The following is a 15,184-nucleotide window of genomic DNA, read 5'->3' on the forward strand; positions in this document are numbered from 1 at the left end:
TTTGCTCTTACAATCGTATGTGCTATTTAATAATGTCGGCACACGATTTGTAACAAGGGCCAACATGTCCATAGTTTTCCCAACCATGTGGTAATAAGTAAATAAAAACACTACGACCGGTGAATAGCTAATATGTAGAATGGAAAATAGCTAATAATGTGTGACATTTATCATTAAAAATGTTAGTTCATCTGCGGTGCAACTTCACCCTTACGAATCAAATTTAAAACTCTACATATCGATAATAATAAGTCCAAATTTCCCCCAAACAACCAAAACAACACCGCTCCATGGCGCCAAAAGTTTTGAAAATTGGCGGCATGACTCATTATGCAAAAGAAAGTGGTTCTATGTGAAGTTGTTTGGGATGTAACCGATTTGTAATAAAATGGTGGTTTTCAAGTTTAATCCAAAAACATTCAAGAATTTTAGGTTGCTCACGTATGTTAACATTTCCTGCCAGGTTAGTTTCTTTTGTTATGTTGTTTTTTTTCGATTTGTTAGAATGGTGAGTGTTATAAAGTTGGTAACTTACTGATGGCCTTGAAATATATTTAGAAAGGTCATATTTTTGCACAAATACTTTATGTTAGTATATTTCTTGTTTAAAGTTGTGTTGCTGTGTGTCATGTACGTTACTTGAATATATATCATGGCAGACGAACACTTCCTACATGTTTAAATATAGCTGATAGTCACAACAACAAGTCAGGAATAGATAGAGAATCAATACTGAGGTGGAAATATACTTCCGTAAACAATGCAGTAAGCAAATAAAGGTAAACCCGCTCCACCAAGTAAGCAGTATGTCTAAATGTTGATTGATTGCAAGTTTTTGTTGTATGTTAGAGGTGTAAATTACATATAGAAACAAAAATACATGTATCTGAAAACGGTCTTATTTGTTCTGATTGCCTATAGGTTGGCATTAGTTGGTAAGTAAGCCCTATGTCTAGGACTTTGCTATTTTTAGAACTGATTACCATGTAAAAATAAAAATAGTGCTAAAACAGAACGTTTATTAAGCCCATTTGTGTATATGACTATGGTGTTTAAATAGAGGATAAAGGTTATGTACACAGAATCTGTTGTGTGCAGTAGAATATGGGTAACATAAACTTTCACAACTTTTGTCATGTTCAGAGGCAATCACATGTCAAGGCCGATATTTTCAAATTTCTGCAACAACAAAGACTTATGCCAAGGCTCGAACTGCTTGTCAAAATGATGGTGGTGAACTTACAAGCATTCCTGATCAACAAACACAAGATCAACTTGTTAAACTAGCTAATAACAAATGGCCTGGATCTGGTGAAATATGTAAGCACAAAATGTTGTTGTTTTTGCCTTAAATAAATGTAACTAATTTGTCCCAGTTGTTTACACTGGAGGACGAAGAGTGAGTAATACATTTCAATGGCAAGACGGAACAGTTTATTCCACAAAGGGTGAGATGTATTTTTAGTCAAATACTGTACGAAATTTTGTGAACATTGTCACTGTTCCCAATTTATTCGTATTCCTACATAATTTGTTTGACTTGTTCGTTAATTTAATTAATGTGGGAAAAAGTTTTGCTCTTTTCCTCAATCAAATCAATATTACAAATCAGGTTTCAGAACATCACAATGTCTTTCATCAAAGATTCTAATTGCTCAAATATTGGCATGAAAAAAATATTACACTACTGACATTTGAGAAGAAATTAAAATTTATTCTTTAAAGAAAATTGAAATGCATTTGTGCCTTTTTTCTTAAACAATATTGACTTCAGCATGCTATCTTTTTGTTTTCATTTACTTGCACCAGGTTCATCATCATGGACCCACACTGGGTATAATGCATGGGGATCTAATCAACCAAGAAATGATATAACCAATGATGAAACATGTATGATGTTTCATAGAAGTGTCTCAACCAGAGCTTGGACATGGTACAGTGCACAATGCACTTGGTACCATTACTACATTTGTTCCTATTCAGGTAAAAGTAGACATATTGTATAGAAGTGCTTCTTGTCGCAATAAAATTTACATTGGGACATAAACTGTACAGCGTTAGGGTTATGTTTATGTTCCCAGCAAATCATTTTGTGATTATTTCAGTAAACAATCTTACAATGCTGATTTTTTTTGGTTGAAAATCACTTTCAATTTTTGCTATTTCAATATTGTTCAATCACACAGTGTTTAAAATAACTATTCATTATTATTTTTGTTTTGCCCTTCATGTAAAAGTCTAAAAATTTAAAGCCATTATTTTATTAGATCAGATGGTAAAGATTTTACTTTTGGGTGATCAATAGATTTGTTTTTAGACTTCTTAAACCTGTTTGTTTTAGAAACCCGAAAACTCTTACTTAACAAATCAGAGTACAGTGCTGTAGCTGGTCAAACATTTAATGTAGTGATTTCAATAATACGTCAATCTACACAACCACTGGATATTTCCTACACTTTTAATGGAGTTACAACTTCACTTGGAACATCAACAACAAACTACAGTTTAACTCAAACACTGACTATGCCTGCAAGTGACACAACAATTACAGTGAATGTTGCAGGTTTCACAGTTCCATCTTGTCTACGTGTTACCAGTCAAGTTAAACAAGGTTAGCATTGTTGTTGGGAAAATGACAACTTTTGAAAGCAAACGTCAAATTATTTTTGTAAACATGTATATATATCCCAACAGAACTCACTTAAGGTCTATAGAATAGATACTGATATACAAACTAGATATTTGTTTCCACCATTTTTACGAAAAAGCTATGGGGAGTAGTTATATGTTTGTTTATGTTTACAGTCAAATCTACACTTACATCCACATCTATTGTTGCGTCTTCCACTCAGAGAAAATCAGTAACTTGCACAATAACTGGGTACTCACTTCCTTCAGCCGGGTGGTTCAGGTAAAAACCGTAACTTGCCTCTTATAAATTCTACTTTCCCTAACTTAAATACCTAATTACAGAAATTCTGCTCAAGTTTCCACATCAAGCTCCAACAATGTGTATCAAACTTCAACTTATACTAATAGTTTCACTGGTCGATCCACTCTTTACATCCAACCAGGGACACAGGCTGGTGAAGGTGGACAATATGTTTGCAAACCTACGAACTGGAATGGAGGAGGAAATATAGACAAGACACTTACTTTTTATGGTAAGGAGAGATTTTTCATTGACAATTTAAAAAAATCCTATGGACATTACCTTAACTTGTTGTGCAGTTTTTATTGTATTTGTGTAAACACTTCTCACAAAAATCATATTTTTGCAATCACTATTTTTGCAAATAAAATTGATATGTAAAAAAAACAGAATCAGTTAGAAATGCATACTACAGTGTTTTTTTTAAGGTGTTTTGGGGGACCAAAACGGTCCCCCAAATTTCTCCAGCGGTTTCCCAAAATTTGGACTTGCTATTTTTTGGTATTTAAATGAAACACTTGCGTTTTCTTAAAACTACCGTATATACTCGCGTATAGGTCGCAACTTTTTTACTTATATTTAAAAAAAATATAGGTGCGACCTATACGCGAGACATAAGTGCAAATCGCCACCAAGTCGGAATAAAATTGAAAATTTTCGGCAAGTACCGTATTTTCCGGTTGGCGTACTGGGCGGATATAACGTATTTATTCGAGTATAACGCTCAAAATTTCATACTAATTTTCAACAAAAAATTAAGGGTGCGCGTTATAGACATGAATTGTAGTGGAAATGTACTATCGAATACGGGTGCATTCGCTCGTGCACACACATACCAATGCGAGACAGTTTCATGAGCGCACACGCACATCAGCGTGCGTTGGATTTTCCCGCTTTGTTGAGAAAACATAGTTTTTCGGTTTCAATGCAATGCAGTTCAATGGTAAAAAACAACCAATTGCACCGGTTATTTATGCAAAAAAGCTAGGCTAAGGGCCTTTTAAATCCCTAGATTTTCAGTGCGACTTATGTGCGAGTCAACTCTAAATTACAATTTTTAAACACAAAACTAATAGTGCGACCTATACGGTGGTGCGACCTATAGGCGACTATATACGGTACTTAGCGGTCACCCAAACCAAACCTTAAAAAAAACCTGTGCATACTTATTGTAAAATAGCACTTTTATTTTTCTCGAAGTCTGTTCATGAAACCACAGTGCAGCGCATCAATAAACAACAAAGTGTAGTCTCAACATTAAATAATTGCACCATGTTTTAGTTCCAGCAAACATTGCTGTGACGCCAACTTCACATGTTTTCATATCCAACGCCCAACAAGTATTCACATGCACTTCATATGGTTATCCAGTACCTCAGATTTCATGGACAAGGTAAGAAAACTTGGTACTAGCTTTATGTTTGGAATAATTTCCAAGAACGTTTAATGATGTTTGCTCCAGGAGTGAAACTTTAGTGGCTTCATCAACTGGCAGAAGCATTTACCAAACACCCCAAGCTGTTACAACTTCTCAAAACAAAGTTGTTAGAAAAATTTATGTTTCACTTGAAAAATATAGTGAAGCTGGAAAATATTCATGTGAAGTTGCAAGCAATGGTGCTGAATCAAAAAAACAAACAGATATAGAAGTTGTAGGTAAGTTCATTTAATATACCACTCTATTAAAAGATGCTAATAATGTTTTTTTTACATTCAGCCTCTGTAAATATTACGACATTTCCAATCTCACATGTTTTCTATTTGGGAAATCAACAAGTATTTATTTGTACATTAGTGGGTTATCCACAATCTGGCATAACTTGGAAATGGTAAAGTTTAATTGTATTGCTGTGATGGTTTGGCTAAAAAGGACTTAACTCGGATGTTTTGTGTGTAAGGAATGGAAATGAAGTAAGTTTAACATCTGCTGACAATGTTTATCAAACTTTGCAAGAATTTGTAGAAGTTCAAATTGTGAGAAAACTTTATGTCACACTTAAACATATCAGTGAGGCTGGAGAATACAAATGTGAAGCTACAAGTGAAACTAACCTGGCTAGTAATGTTCAGGTTCAAGGTATGATTTCTTTCAGCTATAACTAAAATGTGGGATTATTACCAAGCCTTAACTATCACTTCCAGTTGCTGCCAATGTGTCAGCGGCGCCAGCTGAACATGTTGTTGAATTTGGAGTTCAACAAATTTTCTCTTGTACTTCATATGGTTTTCCAATACCTGAAATTACCTGGAAAAAGTAAGTTGATGCATTAATATGTCTTGGTTTCACTGCATACTAAAACATTGTACCTCATCAATAAGCAGTTTCTTAACTCATTGCTACTTAAAAACAATGCTTTCGAGTTAAACAAAAAAAGTGCTTGTGTACAATTTTCAAAGTAAATAGTTCTAAAAGTTGTAAAAATTGATCAGTAAGCATCAATAAATGCATAGTGTTTTTACCTCTACGGCCTTATCGGTGCAGCTGGTGACAAAACCTTTATCATATCTATTAGCAATAGTAGTAATTGTAGATGTAACACAATGGTTGATTGTTGCACATTTGATATGTTTAGGTGGATTAACAATATTGCATTAACAAACAACAACATTTATCAAACATCTGAAGAAACAACAGCATTACTAAACAAAGCAGTTCGAAAACTTTATGTTACGCTTAATGATTATGGTGAGGCTGGCAAATACACATGTGAAGTGGCGAGCAATGTTGCTGGATCTGCCAAGATCTCTGATGTACAAGTTTTAGGTGTGCATTTTGTATGGATTTTTTTCTGAAACACAAAAGCAAAAATACTTGTATTTTTAAACAATAATACTGGCACATAGCACTTAGTTACTTGCCAATTTGTGAACAAAACCACACCGTTGTCATTAATTATTGATTTGTTTTCTTTTATTTTAGTTGCTTCCAATCTAACTGCTTTACCCACCACAAAAGTTGTGACATTTGGAGTTCAACAAATATTTAATTGCACATCTTATGGTTACCCTAGACCTTCAACATTTTGGTCAAGGTAAATGTTAAAGACTTTAACACTTTTTTGATTTATAAAAATCAAAATATGTTTAGAAATGGAACTAGAGTTAACCAAAATTCAAGCTACAATATCTACCAGCAACGCACTGTTAGTTCATACACTAAAAACAAAATGGTTTGGACTTTGTATTTCACCCTTCAAGATATACATGAAGCAGGGGTTTACAAATGTGAAGCTTTAAAGACGAAAGCTGGTCCAGCCAAACAAATTGATGTACAAGTCCAAGGTGGGTCTAAGTGTTGCAATAGAAAGCACACAGTTTTCTCCAAAACTTCTCAAACAAACTATGCTAAAAATGCTGATGCAATGTTTTTTTGCATTCTAGTTGTTGCAAACATTTCAATTTCTCACCAACATATTTTGTTGACAAAAATACATGAAACAGTATCAGTTGGATGTGTTTCTTATGGCTTTCCTTCTCCTACAGTTACATGGTTTAGGTAAGTGAATACTGTGTATTATATAAAAACCTTGAAATGCAAGTTTATTGTCATGATAGGCTAACAAGTTAATTGTTTATATTTTCTAACTTGTAGTTAACCATGTAATGCTATGAATGAATCAATACTTGAAAGTTATACAAATATTAAAAATCAATGCATTTCCTTTGATAGCAAAGTGTTGTTATATTTAGCTAAAGCTATTAGTAGTTTTTATTTTTGTATTGTTGTGTAGGAATAGAAGCAAAATAGGAAACACCACATCATCAGCTATATATCAAACAACAAAGGAAGGACTTTACAACACAACATCTCTGCTAACAGTGACATATACAAGAATTTCACAAACTGGTCAATATACATGTGTTGCATATAATCTTCCTGGGTTACAAGTAAACAAAACAATGCATTTTGAAGGTAAAATAATAAACAGTACTCATTAGTTGGCAAGTATTTTTTCAAACAGTCTTCAAACTGTAAACCATTTGGGTGGTGGTGTTTATTTTTTTTTCACACAAAATTTTGCATCTAATTATATAACATTTCACAGTTGCAGTCAATATATCACTAAGCCACAGCCAAGTAGCAATTGAAGATGGACAAAGTAAACACATCAATTGCATTTCATTTGGTTTCCCAGCACCACAAGTATACTGGACAAGGTGATGTATTTTATAGTTGTGATGTGTGGATTTTGTTTTCAGTTATTGCTTATTTAATATGGTTTATTATAACAGACAAGTGTTTTATCCTTCACAGGAGTTTGTCAAACATTTATTTAAACAACACAGAAAACATGTACCAAACATTCTCCAAGACTTTTCCATATCAAACTGTGTCCACACTGACTATAGGGTCTGCTGTACTTTCTGATTTTGGTGAATACATTTGCCATGCAAGTAATGTTGTGAAAAATGGAACTTTGAAAACAGTTCAAAGTGCTCTGCAGGTTGATGGTAAATACTCAATAACTATTAGAACTTACACAATAAAATTTAGTGAATTCTTACATGCTTTTAGACTTGCAAATACTGTATATGTAGCAAGCATTTTACTTCTTATTTTAAAATTCCACATGTACATGTGCTTCTAAAATTACCATGTTCCTTCTGTATTTTTTGCAGTTGGACCAATTTACAGGAGTTTTACTCAACCTAGAGTTTTCAGTCAGTCACAGACATTCACTTGTACATTTGTTGGAAAACCTCTACCCACTGGACGCTGGAGAATCAATGGCCAAACTTTAAATGAAAAATCCCCTGCACACATATCATCTATTAGTAATGGAGATCAACTTGTATCAAAACTACGGCTCAAAAACTCGCTTATATTTGGAGGGAACTCTACAATAAAATGTTGGGCAACAAATTTGGTCGGAAAATCCAAATCCAAACTGATTCAGTTTAATACTGGTAAGCAATTTATCTTGGGTTAATTATGGGACACATCTTGATTTTACTCAATTTCTTTTTTTTTTTTTTCTTTTTTTTTCTTTTTTTTTTTCTTCCCTGAAGTTTGTCCACCCCTTTTTGCCCTGAAATGTTTGATGGATTTGGATGAAACTTTCACAGATGGTAGATATAGTTATGTAGATGTGCCATCTGCTTCGTTTGTCATGATAACCCCAGTATTTACCCCGCTAGCCCCAAAAATGTAAAATGTGGTTTGTGCGCACCACAAACGTTAGTTTTGTGTGATGTTATAAAGGCAACCATATATTCATTCCTAGTGTTTGTGGGTTGCTTGGTGGATGTTTTTGCAGTTGACATTCAGAACACAGCCTTATGACGTCAGAGGCATCAACGATTGTTGCTCAAAGGCCCCTCCAGTGGCCAAATGTTTAAACATTTGCCGATTTGGACAAAAATTTACAGGACTGTGGATTGGGTTATTGTGATTAGATATTTTTTTAGTTTTGGAGTAGAGACCAATTATTTACCCCACTAGCCCCCCAAAAAGGGTGAATTGTTTAAGTATTGTTCAAATGGGATGAAATTTGGACAGTTTGTCCATTGTGCCATTGTTAGGTGTTGATTGTTGTTTTCCAACCTGTAGCCCCAACATTTACCCGCTAGCCCCCTAAAAAAGGGGAATTTTTTAAACAATGTCTGAATTGGATAAAATTTGGAAAGCTTGTAGAGTATGCCATTTTTGGTGTTGATTCTTGTGTTCTGCCCTGTAGCCCAAACCATTACACCTGGCCCCCCAAAATAGGACAATTTTTTAAACAATGTCTGAATTGAATAAAACTTGGGCAGCTTGTAGTGGGTGCTATCTATGGTTGTTGATTGTTGTTTTCCAACATGTAGCCCCAACATTTACCCCACTAGCCCCCAATGGGTGAATTTTTTAACAAAGTCTGAATTGAATGAAATTAGGACAGCTTGTGCCATTTTCCAATAATAGCAGCTGATTGTTGTGTTTTAGTCTAATTTTTCGCTATTTACCCCTTCATTTTTCAGATAGAACATACAATAGAAAAACCTTTAAAAATACCCAAATGGAAGAAAATTTAGATAGTTTGTACTCCACATAGCATGTTTGTTTATGCTCAGTACCAATCATTGTGTTTGACCTTACAATACCAAACTTTCACATGGTTATTTCTTGAAATGCATTATTTACAACTTTGCATGTGTGGGGACCCATGAGTTTCTGCCTGCAGAAACAACTAATGTTATAAAAGACAGTGTGTGATATGGGACCCAATATAAAATAAGTGTAGGGAATATATTATTTTTTTCAAATAGGTTATAGTGTATATATATGCAAGGGCAATATGTGCTAAGCCACCCTTCTAGTTGTTTTAAGTGGACTCTTGTTGAAATTTGTTGAGTTAACAGATTTACAAGTTCACAAATATGTGTTTTTTTAACTTACGTTAACTATTACTTTTAGATCTTAGAGAGGAGAACGGCCAGTATTATGTTTCATACAACACAAAACGAAACTACTCACAATCTCTTGAGCAGTGCACAGAAAAAGGAGGAACTTTAGCACCAGAACCATTTCTTCACAAACTAAATAATAAAAACAACTCTTGGATGTTTTTACAAAATGGAGTTTGGGTAAAAGAAAGAGAAAACCTAAGTGAGTTAGAAATTTTTAAGGTTTTATCATAATACAATTATTTTAGGGAAGTTAATTTGTGAATAAATGATTCTGACGATAAATATCCTCTGTTTTCTGTGCACTTTTTAAGGGATGTTTTTATTTTGGTAGCCATAGAGAATTACAATCATCAAGAATCAGTCAATGAAACTTCGTTGTGCAGTGTAATAACTGCTGGAGGAGAAATTAACAAAACCAAATGTAATGGAACATATCCATCAATATGTTTATTTTCAGGTATCCTCAGTTGTGGATTATTTTTGTTTGTCTTCTTGTTGATAGCAATATATCTCATTTTTAGGTGTTGAAATTCTTGATACAAGCAAGTGTTATGACAACAAGATTGTTTTGAAATGGAAAGATCAATTGAAATATGAAGGAACTTTTAATTACACAATATCTGTTGTTGACTTAAATACATCGGAAAATGTTACCAAAACTATCACACAAACATCAACAACAAACTTTGAATATGAAGCAACTGTTGACAAACTTCCAACTGATGCCAACTTTAATATATCTGTATGTAAAATTGGTTACTTAGTTGTAAGTCATACGTTAAGTCTTACTATAATTTACACAATTTAAAAAACTGTTTTTCTTTGTTACATGAATTTACTTTTTTCAGTAGGAATTGATTGTAATAACCAAACACCATTTCAGATTAAAATTTACTTTGAGCATGGTGGGAAAATAGCAGTACCACATGCTGTGGCAAAAACATCAGCCATTTTCCAGAATGTAACAAGCCAAATGATTCAATCTTCTTCAACTTGTGAAGTTCAAATAAACATTCCACAGTCATTGTTAGAAGCAATAACTCATTTACAAGTATGTTTTTAAAAGCTTTTTTTTAAATTATTCTTTGACATATTATTTTTCCTGTCCTATTTTTAGGTTTACTACAATAGACAGTGGAACAATAACAGCATTGAAAATGTAGGTGTTGACCTCAAGCCATCAAATTTAACCAAATATGAAATAGAAGTTGGAGATAATGAAAGTATAGATGCATCATTTAAAGTGCAAACTTCCAATTGCTCAGAACTTGTGTTTCAAATTGATGGAAATTGCTCAAAAGGTGGAGGTAAACAAACAATCAAACTTTAAAAAATGGATCTGTAAATCCTATTTGACTTATGGTTAATGTGCTGATGTTTGTAGAAAGTTTAAGTCCTTCAAATGGACAAAGTTATAATGCTGCTGTTGGAATATCTGTTGGATTGGGAAGTTTTGTTGTTGTTCTAACATTGTTAGGAGCACTTATTTATTATTACAGGTCAGATACATTTCTAATTTACTTTCAAAACATGATGTGTATACAAAGACAAATATTTATTATCTTCATCTTTTTATAGAAACAAAATTAGTTTGAGAATAAACTTTCTTCAAAGATCTGATGAAAAAGATTTTTCCAAACAAAAAGCAAAGAAAACTGAAACAGTGGAAGCAACAAGAATTGCTTCAAAGAATCTTGAAAAATTCTATGTGCAGAGTTCAAAGAATGGTCACAAGCCTATCAGAAAAGAATTTGAAGTTGGTAAAATGCTGAAACATAAACAAATTCTTTTCAAATTGTAAGTTAAATGAAATATGCACATTGTAGAGACTTTGTGAAAGTGACACCAATGTCAAGGAATGTTCAACAACTGGCAATGAAACACATGAAAATCCATATGAAATTGTTTCAAGTATGCATTAACATTGACAAATAATATTAAATTGTCAAAATAAAAATTTAACTTTAAAGGTTTAACAACCACAAGCAGCAGGCCTCAAGTAATGGATGGAACTGGTGATTATGTTAATATCTCACTGACAAAAGTAAGAATCCAAAAGACTAAAACAGAATATGTGGTACTATGTTGTTAGTGATTTAATTTCGGGTATGTCAGTATCTGTCTTATTATTAGTTTAGTTTAGACATTGGCAGCATGCTGTTTTCAACAAAAATGGGCTAAAAAAGTATATCGATAAAGGCAATATGTTAAACCCCGAATGGGAAGACAAAAAGTTTTTTTTTAAAGTGTAAGATGTACAGAAAAATGTTATATTTAAAAGGACACAATTTTTTAGGAAAGTATCCAGGTTTTAGATAAATGGTTTACTACTGAAAGTCCAACCAACAAAACTATGGGACAATTCTGGAGAAGGGTTTGGAATCAAAATGCCCAAGTTATAATTATGTTGGACCACACAGACAATCACGGAAAGGTTTGCATTTTAAATAATTAAAATTAGGGGAATATATATTTATAACTACAAACAAATGATCATAAAAAATTGCTTGGAATGGGTATTTTAGAACTTTAGAAAGTATTCGATATGTTTGGCATTAGCAAACCCAGAACAACGACTTCAATTCAATTTTTGGATTACAGAATTGGTGTGTAGAGTATTGGCCCAATATTGGATGTGTGAAAGAATATGAAACAATCATTGTAAGACTTGATGATGTCACTAATCATGGTTGTTACATCACAAGGAAGTTTGGTGTGGAAGATGCAAGTGGACAATATTCATCTGTAAGTGAAAGTTTTGCTTAATCTGCAACCCGCAAACGTTTTATTAGCATGTAAACCTAAATGAATTCCACAAAGCATATAATGCTGTTTAGACAGTTTGTCATGAAGTTGTCATATTCAGGCATTATTTTTAATTGTTAGGAGTTTCGTTCTATCACACAATTTCAATACATTGGATGGCCAGTTTGCAGCACTCCAGCGACATCAAGTGGAATCATGCACTTTGTGTCAGATGTAAATAAAAAAATGAAAGAAGTTGAATCGTCTATTAAAACTAGATGTCCTGCTGTTGTGCACTCAAAGTAAGATTTTTTCTTGACAGTTTTAATACAACAAGTGTAATTTGCTAAACTCATTTGCAATGTTAAAATGAAAAGACCAAACCACACATAACCATAATCCATCATATATTTATGTTGCTTTTGCTGTTTCATTTTCATTCAAGCACATACCAAACTTGGATAGCTGTCCTAAAGTTTAAATTATTTCTTATTTTTTTACATTTTTATTATTGTACTTTTACCCTGCGGCAGGCAAAGTATTACTCATGATATTGTCTTTTTGTACTTTCATACTGCAGACCTGAATCTGGACAAACTGGAACTTTTATTGCACTTGATTATTTGATCGATAAAATTACCAAAACTGAAGAAGTTGATGTTTATCAAGTTGTTCTCCACATGAGACAGCAGAGATTGGGAACAGTAAAAACCGAGGTAACAAATATTGAACCTATTTAAGGACATTATTTGTTTATGTGCCATTAGTTTTGTGTATAACTAGGAGCAATACATTTTCTTGTACAAAGCCATGACAGAACTGGCAATGTTTGGTGAAACTGATTTGGATTTGCAACAATTTAAATCTGTGATTGACAGTTTAAGCAGGTTTGTTCTTAAGAAACATACAAGTTATTCCCTGTCTCCAGTTGAAAAATGCTTAATGTATTTCATATTATCAAATTTTATAGACATCCTACAACCAACTTGGTCACAACCCAATTTAATTTACTGAAACAAACTTTGGATGTACCAACAGTTGCCAGTGTTACAATTGAATCTCATCAAACTGTTGCTTGTAAGCTTTTTGTCATTTTTAAAATTCTCTCTGCTGGCATCAAGTGTCACTTCTTACATTTATATCTTTACAATTCAATATTTTAGATGAAGCTTTCAACTCACACATTTATGACAATTTTACAGAAACAAACACCAAAGCCTACAAAGTACCGGTAAAATGATTCATTACGGAATAAATGTCAGGATTTTTTGAAACACTTATCTCTTGGGATACTTTACTTAATACCTACAATACATTATTATTTCAGGCTTATGGAAGTGAGAATGATGTTCTGGTCTGCAATGAAATTTCTGGACAATTTCAAGTATTCTGGAAACTAATTTTAAATCAAAATATTGAATTGGTTGTAATGTTAGACAATTTAAAGGTATTTATGCATAATGTGTATTTGGAAGCTTTTGTCACACCAACAATATTTGCCACTACAGGATTCTGGCCTGTTGCCTAGCAACCAAAACACTACAAAACAGTTTGGGAATGTTTGTGTGAGTAAAACAGAATCTCAACCTGGTCATCATGGAATGGAAAGTTTTTATGTGGAGAGTACAGAGAACAGAAACAATGTAATGTAAAGTTTATGCTTGCATTCATGAAGTAACTCAAATGTCTGTTTTCCAGATGTACACAAAACTTATAGGTTATGACTCTTGGAATAATGATGATTCTCCGTCTGATGTTTCTGGGTTTGTTGAGTTTTTCTCCTTTATCAAATCAATAAGAAGTGATGAAATTAAAGGAAATGTCTTGGTTTGTTCCAAGTAAGTGTTTGTTTAAATGAGCTATGCATAATTCAGGTTGACTTTATTCTTTGTATGTTTTTCAGCAATGAGTTGACTAGAACTGCAATGTTTTGTTGTTTGTCGAATCTCTTCTCACGGTTTCAAGATGACAAGAAAATCGATGTGTTTAGGACAATGAAAGATGTGAAAGAGTCTCTTCCTTGCTTTGCTCTTAATCTGGTATAGACATGTTGTTGATGTATAGTTGTTTAAAGCAGGGGTCCTCAAATACTTTTTGGCGCGACCCTAAAAAAATTGCTCCAAATTATCGTGACCCAAGCATTTTGTTAGCATGTAAGTTTGTGGAAAATACTAAGCAACTAGATATCAATACTAAGACTGCTATTATGCTTTTGTCAGTTGCTATTTTCTTGCACAAAATAAAGCGAAACTCAGCACATAAAACGGTAGGTAAACGAACGTATTTATTCAGCAACATGGTAACAGAAAAGCATGACTGCTTGCGGAGGTATGCTTAACTTATTGCGTTGTTACATAGACTGCATGTAACAGTTACGTAGTCATATGTAACAATGCAATAATAATTTGGTTGAAAAAGCTGAAAGTTCATTAATACTATAGATGCGATGCTTATATTCATGAAAAAATTAAAATATTTTGCGACCCAGACTGGAAGTTGGGTCGCGACCCACTATTTGCGGACCTGTGGTTTAAAGAAATAAAGTTTAATTTGCTGCAAGGCCTACAGACAATGGATTTTAGCAACAAATAGTAAATCAAGAATCTTTTGCCCATACCAGAATGCCTATGTAAAAACTATGTATTAAAATGCAATTTTTAAAATGCAAAAAATTGCATTGTGGAACAGAATAAAGTAAGCAAACAAACCACTGGAAAGTGATTGATTAGGCCCTTTGTATTTTTAGGAGACATACAAGGCATGCTACTTGACGATGAACAAAATGGTTGAATCATTTTCTATTTACATGAACTAAACAGTTCCATCATGATTGATTATCATATTCTATGCAGATGACTGTATTGATGTTTGTTTGTTTTTGCCTAATAGCTTTTTACTGCACTTATATTTATCTTTAAAAACTCTCAAATATATTTACTGCTCAACACACATCCAACAACTAGTACGTAATGTAATTCACTGAGAAAGTGAATAAAAGCAGTTTGGAAAAGTTTGTTACAGTAATTGTATTCCAAAGTTTTTTTGTAATGCAACATGTGCATAGAGTATTTTAGTTAAGGATGTGATTTAAAGGTTGTGGTTGAAATGCTGCTGTGTTAG

At 33.2% G+C, this 15,184-nt stretch overlaps 1 protein-coding gene across 1 annotated transcript; it reads left to right on the forward strand.

The window, feature by feature from the left end:
* The first annotated feature begins 27 nt into the window (after positions 1-27).
* LOC145237148 (uncharacterized) lies at positions 28-15,077 on the forward strand. Its single transcript, XM_080099907.1, has 42 exons — positions 28-463; positions 689-779; positions 1,144-1,320; positions 1,377-1,448; positions 1,810-1,983; positions 2,342-2,611; positions 2,806-2,911; positions 2,974-3,164; positions 4,214-4,325; positions 4,395-4,588; positions 4,650-4,761; positions 4,831-5,009; positions 5,075-5,186; positions 5,506-5,696; positions 5,853-5,964; positions 6,021-6,214; positions 6,314-6,428; positions 6,664-6,845; positions 6,979-7,090; positions 7,188-7,384; positions 7,553-7,840; positions 9,327-9,518; positions 9,651-9,776; positions 9,841-10,061; positions 10,203-10,370; positions 10,437-10,626; positions 10,704-10,818; positions 10,898-11,075; positions 11,146-11,230; positions 11,290-11,363; positions 11,616-11,753; positions 11,921-12,064; positions 12,206-12,366; positions 12,645-12,780; positions 12,848-12,951; positions 13,035-13,141; positions 13,228-13,295; positions 13,392-13,511; positions 13,573-13,707; positions 13,763-13,902; positions 13,968-14,103; positions 14,811-15,077. The coding sequence occupies exons 5-42, from the start codon at positions 1,893-1,895 to the stop codon at positions 14,877-14,879; spliced, it is 5,565 nt and encodes a 1,854-aa protein (XP_079956033.1). The 5' UTR covers positions 28-463; positions 689-779; positions 1,144-1,320; positions 1,377-1,448; positions 1,810-1,892; the 3' UTR covers positions 14,880-15,077.
* The last annotated feature ends 107 nt before the right edge of the window (positions 15,078-15,184 follow it).

The sequence above is a fragment of the Phallusia mammillata genome, chromosome 7 (assembly GCF_965637545.1).
Source record: "Phallusia mammillata chromosome 7, kaPhaMamm4.hap1.1, whole genome shotgun sequence".
In the NCBI taxonomy this organism is placed as follows: Eukaryota; Metazoa; Chordata; class Ascidiacea; order Phlebobranchia; family Ascidiidae; genus Phallusia; species Phallusia mammillata.

What these genes read in the sequence shown, in the direction of transcription:
- LOC145237148 (XM_080099907.1), top strand. Translation starts at nt 1,893, where the DNA reads ATGATGTTTCATAGAAGTGTCTCAACCAGAGCTTGGACATGGTACAGT. An exon ending in CAAGACACTTACTTTTTATG is followed by an intron (nt 3,165 to 4,213) that starts GTAAGGAGAGAT and finishes ACCATGTTTTAG; the next exon opens with TTCCAGCAAACATTGCTGTG. An exon ending in TAATGTTAGACAATTTAAAG is followed by an intron (nt 13,512 to 13,572) that starts GTATTTATGCAT and finishes TTGCCACTACAG; the next exon opens with GATTCTGGCCTGTTGCCTAG.